General features: G+C 47.9%; 5 protein-coding genes across 5 annotated transcripts; 4 read left to right on the top strand and 1 right to left on the bottom strand.

Annotated features, from left to right (window-relative positions):
• Positions 1 to 412: 412 nt before the first annotated feature.
• On the top strand, positions 413 to 3238 carry Bathy04g03160 (predicted protein; the record flags this gene model as incomplete). Its single annotated transcript, XM_007513793.1, has 1 exon — positions 413 to 3238. One exon carries the CDS (start codon positions 413 to 415, stop codon positions 3236 to 3238), a length of 2826 nt encoding a protein of 941 aa, XP_007513855.1.
• Positions 3239 to 3399: 161 nt separating this feature from the next.
• Bathy04g03150 (predicted protein) lies at positions 3400 to 5256 on the top strand (the record flags this gene model as incomplete). Its single annotated transcript, XM_007513599.1, has 1 exon — positions 3400 to 5256. One exon carries the CDS (start codon positions 3400 to 3402, stop codon positions 5254 to 5256), a length of 1857 nt encoding a protein of 618 aa, XP_007513661.1.
• A 517-nt stretch (positions 5257 to 5773) lies between these two features.
• Bathy04g03140 (unnamed protein product) lies at positions 5774 to 15076 on the top strand (the record flags this gene model as incomplete). The annotated part of the gene is made up of 1 exon (XM_007513614.1): positions 5774 to 15076. The coding sequence occupies one exon, from the start codon at positions 5774 to 5776 to the stop codon at positions 15074 to 15076; it is 9303 nt and encodes a 3100-aa protein (XP_007513676.1).
• Positions 15077 to 15196: 120 nt separating this feature from the next.
• Positions 15197 to 15928, top strand: Bathy04g03130 (MYG1 protein; the record flags this gene model as incomplete). The annotated part of the gene is made up of 1 exon (XM_007513396.1): positions 15197 to 15928. The coding sequence occupies one exon, from the start codon at positions 15197 to 15199 to the stop codon at positions 15926 to 15928; it is 732 nt and encodes a 243-aa protein (XP_007513458.1).
• A 74-nt stretch (positions 15929 to 16002) lies between these two features.
• Bathy04g03120 (unknown protein) lies at positions 16003 to 16581 on the bottom strand (the record flags this gene model as incomplete). The annotated part of the gene is made up of 1 exon (XM_007513384.1): positions 16003 to 16581. One exon carries the CDS (start codon positions 16579 to 16581, stop codon positions 16003 to 16005), a length of 579 nt encoding a protein of 192 aa, XP_007513446.1.
• Positions 16582 to 16608: the final 27 nt, after the last annotated feature.

Below are 16608 nucleotides of genomic sequence, written 5' to 3'. Positions count from 1 at the left end.
GAGCAGAAATTTTAAACCGGGAGCACCGTGGTGGTCGCTATTCGGAGTACTCTCATGCGATGAGATTTGGAAACGGAGGAGAAGGAGAGGACGTAAAGCTTGTGCGACGGCGTGTTCTGTTAGAATATTCAAGATTGGGAGTCCTAGTTGAGTTGTAATTTACCTAGTTTATCATCACTCAAATCAAAAAAGAAAGAGAACAAAAACACCTAAAGAGAGAGAGAGAGAGAGAGAGAGAGAGAGAGCGCAGCAGATGCGTGGAAAAGGAGGAAGAGCTTTGCCTTTGGCCATAAGTAAGGGTTGTCTTTCCTCGTCGTCGTTTGAAGAAGAATAAAGCTCTGCGCGTATATATATATAATACTATAAAATGATGAAGAAGTTTTTCCTCCGTCGCGTGGACGGGAGCAAAAAAATGAAGACGAATTTACGAATTTGTTTACCGGAGAAGTGCAACGTCTCTTTAATCATCGGGAGAGAAAAGAAGTCAAAGAAGACCGCGAAAGGAGACGGAAAAGAAGACAAAGAAGAAGGTGGTGGTGGGAGGTCTCCGTCGTCGTCGCCTGGAAGATCGACGCAAAATCCTTCTTCTCCACTCTTCGTGGGATTAGAAAACGAACCGTTGTTGGAGGAGGAGCACGTCCAAGTGACGAAGAGACGACTGGGCGGCGGGGAGAACGAAAACGTCGCGGTGGAAGTGAAAGCGATAGGAAAGTCGGCGGTGTACATTCAATCGGATTCGAAGAATTTGAGCGAGTTGAAAAGAAACCTGCCGGCGTTTTTGCAGAAAGGACAGACGATGTTTTTACGGTACGTAAATAATACGAAAGAGTTCGCGGTGGCGTTTGTCGTGGAAGAGGAGGAAGATAACGAGGAGCCGATCGAAGTGTTAGAGATTGAAGATAGCGATAGTGGCGGTTCACAAAAGAATGCAGAGGGTATAAAAGGAGAAGAAGAAGAAGAAGAAGTCGAAATCATCGAGAAAAAGGAGGAGGAGGCGAACGGCTTTGGTGCGTCAGCCGCGGAGGCGAAGAAGCGCGTGTTACGCAAGAAGAAAATTTCTCGTAAAGAATCACACTTGTCGTCATCTTCAGACGACGAGTTCATAGGCCAAGGGGAAAAGACGTTCGTAGTTGAAGATGACGACGATGATGATGACGATGATGATGACGACGGCGACGACGACGACAGAAACGATTACGGAAATGGAAACGGCGACGACAGAAACGAAGGACGGCCAATTCCGAGGAAAAAAATAGTCTTAGGGAGCAGTAGCAGTAGTAGTAGTAGCGGCGATATTCGAAGTAGACGTCTGAGCAGCTCTGAAAGTCAAGAAGATGATGCCAAAATTGGCGATCCGTTGACGTCTGAAGAAGAAACAGAAGAAGAAGAAGAAAAAGAAGGAGAAGAAGAAGAGCCGAGTACTCGTCATTCGGGACCGTCGCTTGCAAACCTCATTCACAAAAAGCTCGAAAAAGAGGCGTTCAAAGCGCGGAGTGTGGCTTCGAAGAGAGCAGCAAATACGGTGAAGAAGCGAAGAGTAAGCGATAAGGATGATGACGAAGATCACGAGGACGGGTCGTACGATACCGCGCCGGAAGACAATGAGGACGACGACGGCGATAAAGAAGGAGATATCACGAAAATTAAAAGGAAGAAGAAAGTGGTGCAAAAAAGTAATCCGAAAAAGAAAATGAAGAAAATGAATTCGGTTGCATCATCTCCAATTGTCATCGGTTCGTCAGACGACGACGATGACGACGACAACAACGTCTACGCGTACAATTTTGGGGAACGGGCAACGATGAAGAACAAGAAGAAAAGAAGCACGGCGGAAGTAGCAGAGATGGACGATTTCGAAAAAAAACATCAACACGAGAAAAGGAAAAAGGTAAGCGACACTCCGCCCCATGAACAGAAGGAAGTCACGGCGGCTAAAGCAACAAAAGGAGCGACAACAATATCGATATCAGTGGCAGCAAGAAAAAGGCGAATCGAAGCCGAGTTGCTCGAAAAGAGCAGTCGAGAGACGAAAATCATAGCCGAGAGGTTAGAGGAGCAAATTCGACGTCAGGAAATAGAGAAGGAGTTGGAAAGGCAAGTAAGAGAACAGCAACGTCTGGACGAGTTGGAAGAGCAGCGCGCGCGTGAAGCACGGATTCGCCGTCAACAACAGCAGCGGCAGCAGCAGCAGCAACAACAACAGCATGTACAACATCCACCTTACACCGGCGAGTACCAAGACGATATGTCAGTTGTCACCTCGTACGTGCAAATGCTCGATGCTTTGGCAAAACTGAAATATTTCGAGGCGAACGAGCTGGAAGAAGCGACGATGCGATACGAAGATGCTTCGAGGCAATATTCGAAAAAGACGTATCAAAGCGCGCAAGGACCGGCGTTTATAACCTTGCAGCTGATGAAAACAAATTTACAAACTATGTCTTTCAAGCACGCGCAGTTGAAAATGGAGTATTCAGAGTCTTCCCGAGCGCACAAATTAGCCATAAAACGCGCCGCTGTGACTGCAGCGGCTGCTGCTGCAGCGACGCAATCTACAAACCTTCATCAACAAACACCTGCGCGTAAGCGAAGAGAAGCGGCGGCGGCGGAAGAATCAAAGGATGAAAAGAAATGGGTGGAAGAAAAATCAGCCTGGGACGCGTGTTTTGTCGCCGAAAATGAAAATGGTGTCGATGAAAGTATCATCGATCCCCATCGCGATACCATCTCCGGATGGTCCATTCGCGATCTCAAGCACCGCGGTGCTCTTATTGGCGCAGATTTTTCCTCTGCCATTGAAAAATCTGAATACATAGACGCTATCGTCCGTCGGGTTACCGCAGTCGGTGGCAAAACTGGCTGGCTTCGTCTCAAACGTCAAAAAGACGCCTCCCTCGAAAGCAAAAAGCGTCAAAGAGAAAAGCTCAAAGCCTACCAAGATTCCACCGCCATCGACATCGAGGCTGAATCCAACACCCGCCTCTTACAACACCAGGCACACAAAACTGTCGAACAGTGGTCGCATCGCGCCGACTTGCGCCTCTTTCTCGTGCGCTGCGGCGTCGCCGTCGAAGGTGGCGAAAGAGGGAGGTCGGATAAACAAACGCTGCAAAAAGCGTATAAACGCGCCATGTTGAAATTTCATCCAGATCGGCAACGCACGAAAACGGAAAGGGACCGCGTGTTGGCCGCTGAGGTGACTAAATTTATCACTCAAGCCTGGGCTCAGTTGAAATAGAATTAGATTGTAAACACATACCATACGTAATACGAGTACTTTCCATGTCTTCTGTGGGTTGTCCGAGCGAACCTTTCTTCTTTCTATATATATTTGAGAGAGAAATTTCGTCAGACTTCGAAGAGAACACACAACAACCCTGCACGAAGAGAGAGACTTTCATGTCGCAGCAACGGAAACAGCAGCAGAAGAATCCTCACAACCCGTCGGGTTCGGGTGGGAAACCACCGAAATCTGGGGGAGGAGCGCAGGTAATCTCCGATGGTAGCCGCAGTCGCAGCGCGACGAAAAATGCTCGGTCGGGGGGAACCTCGCCGTCGCCGTCGTCTCCACCATCGACTACTAATTATAATAAGAACAAGGATAAACAAGACATAAGAAGACCTCGGTTCAAAGTCACCGACGACGTGCGCTTACCGAACCGAACGTTCACCATCGTCACCACGGCCGCGTTGCCTTGGATGACGGGAACCTCCGTAAATCCGTTGTTACGGGCAGCCTACTTAGCGAATACTCGCACAGAGAAAGACGAGGAGGAGAGAGAAAAAGAAGAAGAAATAAAAAGAAAGGTGGCGTTAGTGGTTCCTTGGCTCCCGAAGTGCGACCAACGGCAAGTTTTCCCAAAGCGGCAATCATTCAACTACCCGGAAGAGCAAGCAGAAGCGATGATGGAGTGGGTGACGAACAGAGTTGGATTTCGCCCGGATGTTGAAGTTTTGTTTTACCCGGGAAGGTACGCCACAGACAAAGGGTCGATCGTCCCAGTCGGGGACATCATCGAAAGAATACCGATGCGTTTGAGAGACGTGGCGATATTGGAAGAGCCGGAGCATTTGAATTGGTTTCATTGCGGGAGAAAAGGGTGGAAGCAAGAGTTTAATTTAGTCGTTGGCATTATACACACGAATTATTTAGAGTACGCGAGGAGAGAGGAAAACGGAGAACAGAAGGAGGCGTTTATACGCGGGTTGAATTTTACCATGTGTAGGATTTATACGCACAAAGTTATTAAATTGAGCGACGCGGTGCAAGATTTTGGCGAAGATGCGGTGACGGTTAACGTACACGGCGTGTCGAGAGCGTTTTTGGACGTTGGAAAGCGCAGAGCAGATTTCGCCAAGGAGAATGAGAAAAGTGGAGAGAGGTTAGGCTTTTCGAAAAATTGCTATTTCATCGCTAAGGTTGTGTGGGCGAAAGGGTATCACGAGCTATTGGACGTGGTGCAAGAGTACAACAAATCGTTAGCAATGAAAAAGGAGGAAAAAGAGGGAGGTTTGGAGTATTTACCCGTCTCCGTGTTTGGCGACGGAGACGATTTGTGGGACGTCAAAGCCGAATGCCGGACGAGGAAAATCCCGCTCGATTTCAAAGGACGATTGGATCATCTCGACAAATCCATCGACGACTTCAAAATTTTCATCAATCCGTCGCTCTCGGATGTCGTCGCGACGACAACAGCAGAGGCTTTAGCGATGGGCAAGTTTGTTATTTGCGCGGAACACCCTAGCAACGCGTTTTTTGCTACGTTTGAAAATTGTAAAACGTACGCCTCGCAAGAAGACTTCAATCGAATAATGGACGAGTGCTTGCGAACAGAACCGAAACCGATGGACGACGTCGCCAGAGCGCGTTTGACGTGGGAAGCGGCAACCTCGAGGTTGTTGGATGCTTCCGAGTATCCGATTCGGAGAGATAACGCGAGTAGTTTGAGTGGTAGCTCTAGTAGTAGAAGTAGAAGTGGAACAAGAAAAGGACAGCATAACCAGACGGCGGTTTTTTTCAGTCCTCTGAAGTGGCTCCGCAAGCGCGCCTCTTGTATCCTTTGGCGAGCGATACACATGCGATTGACAAAAAGTGAAGCCATGCGCGTCGTGTGCGGCGGAGGCGCGGGAACGCTAAAGTCGCCAAAAAATTTAGTCGAGTGGTGTCCAGATTACTGGACCGGAGGGGCATTCGATCGACCGCCGAGCATTGCTCAAGATTTAGGCTTGTTTACCGACGACGGAGACACGAACTAGGGGAGCGTTTTCGCGTAACTTTTTTTAAAACTCATAATACTAATACTACTCGTAATTGTTAACTAAACGCGCCCGCCCCAAGAGTCTTCTTTTCATTTCAGTTTAAACTCCTTATCTCAAGCTAGGAACGTTTCCTCACTTTGAACAACGCGTCGTTTGGGACAAATTCTCTCGCCACGCGACGACTTATTATTATTAGAAGAAGAGAAGCAGAAGAACCTTTCGGTGCGCGCTGCTCTCTCTCTCGCTTTTCACCCTCTTTCACTTTCTTCGAACGTTTTTAGAACGTTTTTGTTTTCTATCATTGGCGATCGTCGTAAACGCGGACGGAAGAGAGAAGGACGCCGATCTTTCTGTCTACCTCCAAGGGACCTCTACCCTGGCGAAATCCCTTCGCGCGCATTTCGCGTTTGTTTTTTGTTCGTCTCCCTTCAAACAACGCGCTGACGCCGCATTATTATTTCTTTCCTCTCCGACACTCTTTTCGCGCGCGCGCAGAGGCAGAACGTCGATGATGATGCGTAAGCGCTCTTGCTTGGTGGTGGTCTTTTTTTTCTTCGCAATCGTTCTTTTTTTGAGCGCATCGACGACAAAAATCTTTCTCGTTTCCGCGGTACACTCCGACGACGACGAGAAAAACGACGACGAGGGCAAAACGAAAGAGAAAGAAGAGTCTTGGCAAGATAAAGATCGAGACGAGTACGGATTGCCGATTTGCCACGACGAAACCTTGCGAAGATCTCCGCTGAGGAGAGCTACTGGTGGTGAAATTGCTGCGAAGATGTCGCAAGCGAAGCGATACGTGGACGGGCACGTTCGCGTAAGCCGAGACGGAAAGGAAATGCACGTTGACGTGAAAGTTATCAGAGTCAAAGGCAATTTGAACGTAGGGAGGAATCTGTATTTCGAAGGTGAAGTCAAAGTTGAAGGATCTGTGATTATGGGTAACAAAAAGGATGCTTTGGAGGAAATAAAGCGTTTGGAGAATGAAATCGAAGAGATGACGGCGATTGTGGAAGAGTTGGAAGGCCACCACACGTTGACCGATGAAAACTTTCACACGGCTATTGAGAATTGTTTGACGATGAACAACGGACAACACCGAAAAGACGGCGCGTGCGAGGCTTTACATTACGGTGAACGCATCGGCGATTGGGACGTCGGTAAAGTTTCAAATTTTACGCGAGCGTTTACGAATCGAGAAGAATTCAACGCGGACTTGTCGAGATGGAACACGTCGAGCGCTAAGAGTTTCGACGGAATGTTTGAAAACGCGGTGGCGTTTAACGGAGACGTGTCAAAGTGGAAATCAAAATCGGCGACGACGAAAGACGAAATGTTTCGAAACGCGGTTGCGTTTAAAAGTAAATATTTGTGCGCAAAGTACACCGACGCGCCTGAAGATTTATCTTCGTGCGCGGACGTTTCTACCGACTGGGTCGCGCCGAGTCCGCCGCCGAGCGCGCCGAGTCCGCCGCCGGAACCGACCGCATCGCCGCCACCAAAACCGACCGAACCCGTTTCACCTTCGGGACTGGCCGAGGCGCCGCTTCCGCCACCTGAACCGCCGAGTCCTCCGTCGCCGCCGCCGGTGCAAACTGAGATATTGCAACCGGCTGGTACAAAAGAACTTAATCAAAGGTTCATGCCGAAAGTCAATGGATGGTACGAATTACTACCGGAAGACTATTCAGGAGCCGCACAAATTGCATACGTCGATTACGACGGGTCGGCGTCTGGAATCGAGGACGAAGGACCTTGGATTCAAGTCAAATACGCGAAGAATAAATTCTCGCGCGCGCGTCCATGGAGCGCTTTGGGAAAAGGCGATCCGTCTCGGGAAGACGGTACGGCTTATTCTGGGAACTTTGAGTTTGCGCAAGACGAGAACTGGATCGATAAGTTGTTGGATCAAGCCGTGGACGTGCGTCAAAGATTTGTATCCTGGGGGAAACGTTCGGTTGGTTGGAATTACAAGTACGACTACCAAGCGGCGCGCGGATTTAACGACGTCAATTACACGCGTTGGGGGAGCGGTCTCGCTTTAGTCGGTGGCGCTGCGGGGCCGCCGACTGGATTTTCCCACGGCACGTCAGGATTTAACGAATTTCTTTCCCCTGCCTCTCTCGAAATCGATCCTACGAATTTGAACGACGACGCGTGGAGGAAGAGCGTTATATATTTCCGAAACACCGGGGATGAGAAGATACTTCCCGTAAGAGGTATTTGGAACGCAGATGTTGATCATCCTGGCGAGGGCAGATATTTCCCTCTCGCGCGTCCAGACGTCGGCGACGAAGTCGACGAGAACGGCACGTTTACCGAGTCGAGCGATACGTGGGTGAAAATTGTGCAAAATTTTTTGCCGCCGTTGCCTCCGCCGCCGAGTCCGCCGAGTCCGCCGCCGTTGCCGCCTCTGACAGATGCTGTATTCTCGGATGCCATTTTGGCGTGTCTCGGTGTGGATCCAAAATACGGAAACTGCCCAGATTTAGAATACGGCACGATTACGGAATGGTTCGTCCAAGACGTGACGAATTTTGCGAGCGCATTCGAAGGCGCGAGTCAGTTCATCGGCAACATTTCGAAATGGAACACCGCGTCGGCAATATCTATGAATAGAATGTTTTATTCCGCTTCTGCGTTCAACCAAGATATTGGGGGTTGGAATACAGAGAAAGTGACTAATATGGGATATATGTTTTCTTCCGCTTCTGCGTTCAACCAAGACATTGGGGATTGGAACACAGAGAAAGTGACTAGTATGGAATATATGTTTTATCAAGCTTCTGCGTTCAACCAAGACATTGGGAATTGGAACACAGAAATAGTGACTAATATGCAATGGATGTTTTCAGAAGCTTCTGCGTTCAACCAAGACATTGGGAGTTGGAACACAGCGCAAGTGACTAATATGAATTCTATGTTTCGTTCCGCTTCTGCGTTCAACCAAGACATTGGGAATTGGAACACAGCGCAAGTGACTGATATGGAACGTATGTTTCATTACGCTTCTGCGTTCAATCACTACATTGGCGATTGGAATACTGAGAAAGTGACTTCTATGTCGTATATGTTTTTTGAAGCTTCTGCGTTTAAGGCCAAGTACACGTGCACAACCTTGTCTGTGAGTGTAGATCCTGCGACATGTACTAAGGTTCGTTCGGATTACCAATACCCGTCGCTTTCGGATGAAGTTTTCCATTCTTCAATTGCGGTTTGTCTCGCAACGGCTCCAGAAGACGGTAATTGCGAGCATGCGCAATATGGCGTCATTTCCGGCTGGGACGTCTCAAGCGTAACGGACTTTGACGACGCGTTCAAGGGTCGAGCGACGTTTAACGGCGATTTATCCAAGTGGAAGACAACTTCTGCGCTATCGATGAACGGGACGTTTTCCGGAGCTTCTTTGTTCAACTCAAACATCGGGAGCTGGGACGTTTCGAGCGTGGAGAATATGCATCAAATGTTTTTTTCCGCTTCTGCGTTTAATCAGTACATCGGTGATTGGGACACGACTTTGCTGACTTTGTACGATTCTATCTTTGAGTCGGCGACGGCGTTCCAAGCGAAGTACGAGTGCGCGAGTTCCACTTCGTTTTCGATAAAACCGACAGAGTGCAAAAGTGTTCGCACCGAGTGGGACGCGCCTTCGCCTCCGCCTCCTCCGACTCCACCGCCACCACTTTTACCATTGACGGATGCTGTATTCTCGGATGCTACGAAGGCATGTTTGGAAACAGATTCGGTGAATGGTAATTGCACGGATTCAGAATATGGCTCTATGTTGGAATGGGACGTTTCCGCCGTGACGAATTTTGCGAGCGCATTCAAAGGCGCGAGTCAGTTCATCGGCAACATTTCGAAATGGAACACCGCGTCGGCAATATCTATGAATAGAATGTTTTATTCCGCTTCTGCGTTCAACCAAGATATTGGGGGTTGGAATACAGAGAAAGTGACTAATATGGGATATATGTTTTCTTCCGCTTCTGCGTTCAACCAAGACATTGGGGATTGGAACACAGAGAAAGTGACTAGTATGGAATATATGTTTTATCAAGCTTCTGCGTTCAACCAAGACATTGGGAATTGGAACACAGAAATAGTGACTAATATGCAATGGATGTTTTCAGAAGCTTCTGCGTTCAACCAAGACATTGGGAGTTGGAACACAGCGCAAGTGACTAATATGAATTCTATGTTTCGTTCCGCTTCTGCGTTCAACCAAGACATTGGGAATTGGAACACAGCGCAAGTGACTGATATGGAACGTATGTTTCATTACGCTTCTGCGTTCAATCACTACATTGGCGATTGGAATACTGAGAAAGTGACTTCTATGTCGTATATGTTTTTTGAAGCTTCTGCGTTTAAGGCCAAGTACACGTGCACAACCTTGTCTGTGAGTGTAGATCCTGCGACATGTACTAAGGTTCGTTCGGATTACCAATACCCGTCGCTTTCGGATGAAGTTTTCCATTCTTCAATTGCGGCTTGTCTCGCAACGGCTCCAGAAGACGGTAATTGCGAGCATGCGCAATATGGCGTCATTTCCGGCTGGGACGTCTCAAGCGTAACGGACTTTGACGACGCGTTCAAGGGTCGAGCGACGTTTAACGGCGATTTATCCAAGTGGAAGACAACTTCTGCGCTATCGATGAACGGGACGTTTTCCGGAGCTTCTTTGTTCAACTCAAACATCGGGAGCTGGGACGTTTCGAGCGTGGAGAATATGCATCAAATGTTTTTTTCCGCTTCTGCATTCAACCACGCCATTTCCTCGTGGACCGGATCCGCAGCGACGTCAGCGCAAACTGACATGTTTCTCGACGCTTCTGCGTTTCAAGCGAAATTTAAGTGCACCAACGAAATCACCGGTCCGGCGAGTTCGTGCGCAGGTCCCTCGCCAATTCCGGATACAAGCTGGCATGCTTTCGTCGGGGATTGTTTGGCTGAATCTGCAGCGATTGAGGTGACTGGAGAATGTATAGACTGGGCTCGATCGCAAAACGTTTGGTACGGGACGATGCCGAATTGGGATACGAGTTTGGTGGAAGATATGAGTGGATGGACTGGAAGTGCTTTTCAAGGCTTTGGTGGTAAAAGTACATTCAACGGCGACATTTCGAAGTGGGACACCGGGCGAGTGACTGATATGTATCGTATGTTTCTTTCCGCTTCTGCATTCAACCAAAACATTGGGAGTTGGGATACGTCGTCAGTGACAAATATGCAGTATATGTTGCATGGCAACACATACACGGGATGGATGGTGGCATTCAACCAGCCTATTGGAAGTTGGAACACGTCAAAAGTGACGAATATGTATGGGATGTTCGGTGGGGCAATAGAGTTCAACCATCCTATTGGAAGTTGGGATACGTCTTCGGTGACAAATATGGATTATATGTTTTCGAACGCTAAAATGTTCAACCAACCCATTGAGAGTTGGAACACGTCGCAAGTAACAACTATGCGAGGAATGTTCTTAGTTACAAATTATCATCTAAACTTCAACCAACCTCTTGGGAGTTGGGACACGTCAAGAGTGACGAATATGTATCAGATGTTCGGATCCAATATTCATTTTAATGGCGATGTTTCCGCCTGGAACACATCACAAGTCACGACTATGAAAAGTATGTTTGCGTATGCTTATGTGTTTAACCAACCTGTGGGAAGTTGGGATACGTCAAAAGTGACCAATATGGCGGGTCTATTTCTTCTAGCCCGTGCCTTTAACCAAGACGTTTCAAAATGGAACACCTCGGGGGTGACAGATATGCACAGGATGTTTCATGCAGCTTCTATTTTCAACCAACCTATTGCGAGTTGGAACACAGCGAAAGTGACTGATATGAATAATATGTTTCGTGAAGCTTCTGCGTTCAACCAAGACATCTGGGGTTGGAACACAGCGGAAGTGACTGCTATGAATGGAATGTTTCGTTCCGCTTCTGCATTCAACCAAGACATTGGGGGTTGGAATACAGAGAAAGTGACTAGTATGGAATATATGTTTTATGTCGCTTCTGCGTTCAACCAAGACATTGGGGGTTGGAACACAGAGAAAGCGACTAGTATGGAATATATGTTTTATCAAGCTTCTGCGTTCAACCAAGCCATTGGGAGTTGGAACACAGCGGAAGTGACTGATATGCAATGGATGTTTTCAGAAGCTTCTGCGTTCAACCAAGACATTGGGAGTTGGAACACAGCGCAAGTGACTAATATGAATTCTATGTTTCGTTCCGCTTCTGCGTTCAACCAAGACATTGGGAATTGGAACACAGAAATAGTGACTAATATGCAATGGATGTTTTATTCCGCTTCTGCGTTCAACCAAGACATTGGGGATTGGAACACAGAGAAAGTGACTAGTATGGAATATATGTTTTATCAAGCTTCTGCGTTCAACCAAGCCATTGGGAGTTGGACCACAGCGGAAGTGACTGATATGGAAGGTATGTTTTATTCCGCTTCTGCGTTCAACCAAGACATTGGGAGTTGGAACACGGTGCAAGTGACTAATATGGGAGATATGTTTTCTTCCGCTTCTGCGTTCAACCAAGACATTGGGGATTGGAACACAGAAAAAGTGACTGATATGTATAGAATGTTTCGTGAAGCTTCTGCGTTCAACCACGACATTTCCTCGTGGACTGGATCCGCAGCGACGATGGCGCAGCCTAATATGTTCTACAGCGCCACTGCCTTCCAAGCTAAATATACGTGCACGGACGCCGTCACCGGTCCGGCGAGATCGTGTGTATTGAAGCAAAGCTACTGGTCCGCGTCCTATTGTCCGCTAGGTTCATGGGTGTATAATAACGAGTACACGACGCACGAAACGAATCCTGGTTCCGTAGGTACACCGGAGGCGTGCATCGAGTTGGTTCGCACGGAGTGTCCGACCGCCAAAATCGCCAACATGGGTTCAGAGGGTGAATGTTGGTGTCAGTATCACGACGGTTCAGTCACGGAAATCGTAGCCACCGATGAAAACAACTGGATGGCTTGTCTTTTGACTTCTTCTCCCGATCCAATTCCAGATGCGAGTTGGCATACGTTTGTGTACAAGTGTTTAGAAGAAGCACCGAAAACCGGCGAGTGCACTGCTTGGGCATCTGGTAATAATTACGGCACGATGCCGAATTGGGATACAAGTTTGGTGGAAGATATGAGTGGATGGACTGGAAGTGCTTTTCAAGGCTTTCGCAGTAAAAGTACTTTCAACGGCGATATTTCGAAGTGGAACACAGAGAAAGTGACTGATATGGGATCTATGTTTTTTCTCGCTTCTGCGTTCAACCAAGACATTGGGAGTTGGAACATAGCGCAAGTGACTGATATGGGATATATGTTTGGTTCCGCTTCTGCGTTCAACCAAGACATTGGGAGTTGGAACACAGCGCAAGTGACTACTATGTATGGTATGTTTTATCAAGCTTCTGCGTTCAACCAAGACATTGGGAGTTGGACCACAGCGGAAGTGACTACTATGTATGGAATGTTTCGTTCCGCTTCTGCGTTCAACCGAGACATTGGGAGTTGGAACACAACGCAAGTGACTTCTATGGAAGCTATGTTTTCTTCCGCTTCTGTGTTCAACCACGACATTTCTCCGTGGACTGGAACCGCGGCGACGACGGCGCAAAGTGAAATGTTTCTCGACGCTTCTGCGTTTCAAGCGAAATTTAAGTGCACCAACGCCATCACCGGACCGGCGAGTTCGTGTGCGATTCCAAATTACGATCAATATTATATCCTTGCTCAAAACACGTGCGAGTCGGAAGGTTACGTGACCATCCTTAATCTGAACCAGTGCCGCATCGCCGGACGCGCATTGTCCGGCGACGCTTCGAAGGGGTTTGCAGCCGATCAGCCGGCCAATGGATACGGTGATACCGACAGCGGCCGCACTGGTGGCTGCACTTTCCACAGTGGCAACGTGAACAACAATCTTCAGTTCTTTCCATTTGCTACTGGACCGTGTGGGACAGCAACTTTTCATTGCGTGTGCGGAGCGTTCGCACCAATTCCTGACGCGAGTTGGCATACGTTTGTGGATGCGTGTTTGGCCGAAGCTCCGGTTACTGGGGAGTGCACTGCTTGGGCATCTGGTAATATTTACGGCACGATGCCAAACTGGGATACGAGTTCGGTGACCGACATGAGCAGTACGTTTGAAGGTTATGCTCAATTCGACGGCGACGTATCGCGTTGGGACACGTCTTCGGTGGCCACTATGTCTGTTATGTTTAAAGGCGCATCTTCGTTCAACCAAGACATTGGGAATTGGAACACAGCGGAAGTGACGAATATGAATGGAATGTTTTTTATCGCTTCTGCGTTTGACCAAGACATTGGGAATTGGAACACAGAAAAATTGACTGATATGATAGGTATGTTTTCTTCCGCTTCTGCGTTCAACCAAGACATTTCCTCATGGACTGGAACGGCGGCGACGACGGCGCAAACTGACATGTTTACTTCCGCTTCTGCGTTTCAAGCGAAATTTACGTGCACCGACGCCGTCACCGGTCCGGCGAGATCGTGTGTATTGAAGCAAAGCTACTGGTCCGCGTCCTATTGTCCGCTAGGTTCATGGGTGTATAATAACAACTACACGACGCACGAAACGAATCCTGGTTCCGTAGGTACACCGGAGGCGTGCATCGAGTTGGTTCGCACGGAGTGTCCGACCGCCAAAATCGCCAACATGGGTTCAGAGGGTGAATGTTGGTGTCAGTATCACGACGGTTCAGTCACGGAAATCGTAGCCACCGATGAAAACAACTGGATGGCTTGTCTTTTGACTTCTTCTCCCGATCCAATTCCAGATGCGAGTTGGCATACGTTTGTGTACAAGTGTTTAGAAGAAGCACCGAAAACCGGCGAGTGCACTGCTTGGGCATCTGGTAATAATTACGGCACGATGCCGAATTGGGATACGAGTTTGGTGGAAGATATGAATGGATATATTATAGATGGGGCTGTTTTTCAAGGCTTTGGTGGTAAAAGTACATTCAACGGCGACATTTCGAAGTGGGACACCGGGAAAGTGACTAATATGAAGGATATGTTTTATGAAGCTACTTCCTTCAACCAAGACATTGGGAATTGGAACACAGCGCGAGTGACTACTATGCAATATATGTTTTCTTACGCTTCTGCGTTCAACCAAGACATTGGGAGTTGGAACACAGAAAAAGTGACTAATATGCAATATATGTTTTATCAAGCTTCTGCGTTCAACCACGACATTTCCTCGTGGACTGGATCCGCAGCGACGTCGGCGCAAACTGACATGTTTTTCGGAGCGACTGCATTTGAAGCGAATTTCGCGTGTGACGACGCCGTCTCCGGTCCGGCGAGTTCGTGCGATGTTCGTCCCATGGATCAAATGCCGTGGTCAGGCACAGTCAACAATGGCGAAGTCACCTTAAATGGTGATGCGAAGAGTGATTACACTGTCTATGTTTGGCATGCGGATGTGCATTTAGGTGGTTATGCTTACGTACAGTTTCACTATGCAGATGGAGTCGTCGATGAAATAAGACATACTGGAAATGGGAGTCGAAAATTTTTAAAGAGTGACGGGACGTGGACTGGTTGGTTTGCCGTGGGCAGTCACGGTACTACTTTACGAACTCAACTTGGTCTAGTTAAGTACTACGATATAGACTGTACTCAGGTGGCAGGAACCAGCACGTGGTATTTCACGACTTCATCGGGCTCTGTATCAAAAATTGTTTTAAAAGAAGATAGTGGCTGGGGAGGAATGAAAAGTGTGGAAGTATATCGGGAATCATAACTATTTATGAGAATTCGAGACGATATAAGGGTCGCGCGAACATTTAGCGAGAAGCCGTAGAATGAAGACTCAAATCCATTCACGTAAAAGCACAAAAACATATCTGAATTCATCACTTTTATGTCGCTCTTCTTCTCGACGTTTCATCATCAAACTTCCTTCAGGCTCTGCTCTCGTTACTCCTCGTCCTCGTTTTCTAAATCGTCGTCTGGAATAAAGCGTCTCTCTTCTTCTTTCTTCTTCGTAAACGAAAGTGAAAGGAAGACGTTTCCTCACCGTCGAGTTCACTTTTCCCGAACGCGCATGTCCAAGAGAGATTTCGGAGATACGAAAACAGCGGCAACATCATCGAAAAGGCATCAATCCATGACGGGAACTGAAGACACCATCGGCACGCACGACGGGTCGTTCCACTGCGACGAAGCTTTGGGGTGCTACTTGCTTCAAAACACGGAGCAGTTCTCCAACTGCCGAATCGTTCGCACGAGAGATGCCGACGCGTTGGCGAAATGCGCGGTCGTTCTCGACGTCGGCGCGGAGTACGACGTCGCAAAGTTACGCTTCGACCACCACCAAAAAGGGTTCTCGGAGACGTTTAACGATTTCAAGACCAAGTTAAGCTCCGCTGGGTTGGTGTATAAACACTTCGGGAAGGAAATCGTGAGCAAGAAGATCGAGAAGAGTGTAGAGGACCCGGTGACCAATCAGTTGTATCTGAAGATGTACAAGAGTTTTATCGAAGCGGTGGACGGTGTCGATAACGGAGTTTTTTATTTTTTTTCTCTCTCTCTCTCTCTCTCTCTCTCTTCCAAAGCTTTTCGTCTTCGCATCAACGTCAAAAATCAAAATTGAGAAGAGCTTTTCGCCGGCCGTCTCGTCTTCGTACGCAGGACGAGTTCTTTACATAGCGGTTGACAAAATCCTGGTCATCTTCGCGTTATCACTATCCCCTCTTCAATGTAAGCTTCATCATCCGTCGTGTCTTCTTCTTCGTTCTCCTCTCCACTACTATTTCTCTTCATCCGATCCTCCAACTCTTGCTCTTTCTGACTCTTTGAGCACTGCGGACATCTCCCCGTCTCCTGCGCACACGGAGGACACAACTTCCGATACCGCAATTTCACCGTCGCTTTAACACAGTTTTGACATTTCTGTACACTCGCGCTTTTTTTGTGCTTGTATTTCCCGTACTTGAATTTCCCTGCGCGGTGGTGAGAGGTCAGTCTTTCTCGTCGTCGTCGTCTTTCTCGTCGTCGAGGGAAACAGAGCGTCGCGAAAGAGAGAGAAGGGAAACTTTTTTCTTGCATAAAACGAAACGAAACGAAAAAACACTTACATTCAATCTTCTCTCGACATCGTTTACAGATGTGCTGCAGCGCTTGATTCTTCAACTGCTGAAGCAATTTTTGCGAACTTTCCGAGGTTTTGAGGTGCAAATCAGCTTTATACGCGACGACGTTTTGGTACTTTGCGCCTTCGCCGGGGATAATTCGGCGGGGAGGCATATGATTTTGGGGAGGTTTTTTGTGGTA

Source organism: Bathycoccus prasinos (genome assembly GCF_002220235.1).
Source record: "Bathycoccus prasinos genomic : Chromosome_4".
NCBI classification, from domain to species: Eukaryota; Viridiplantae; Chlorophyta; class Mamiellophyceae; order Mamiellales; family Bathycoccaceae; genus Bathycoccus; species Bathycoccus prasinos.
The sequence above is the reverse complement of the archived record's forward strand: the minus strand, read 5'-3'. Positions and strand labels throughout refer to the sequence as shown.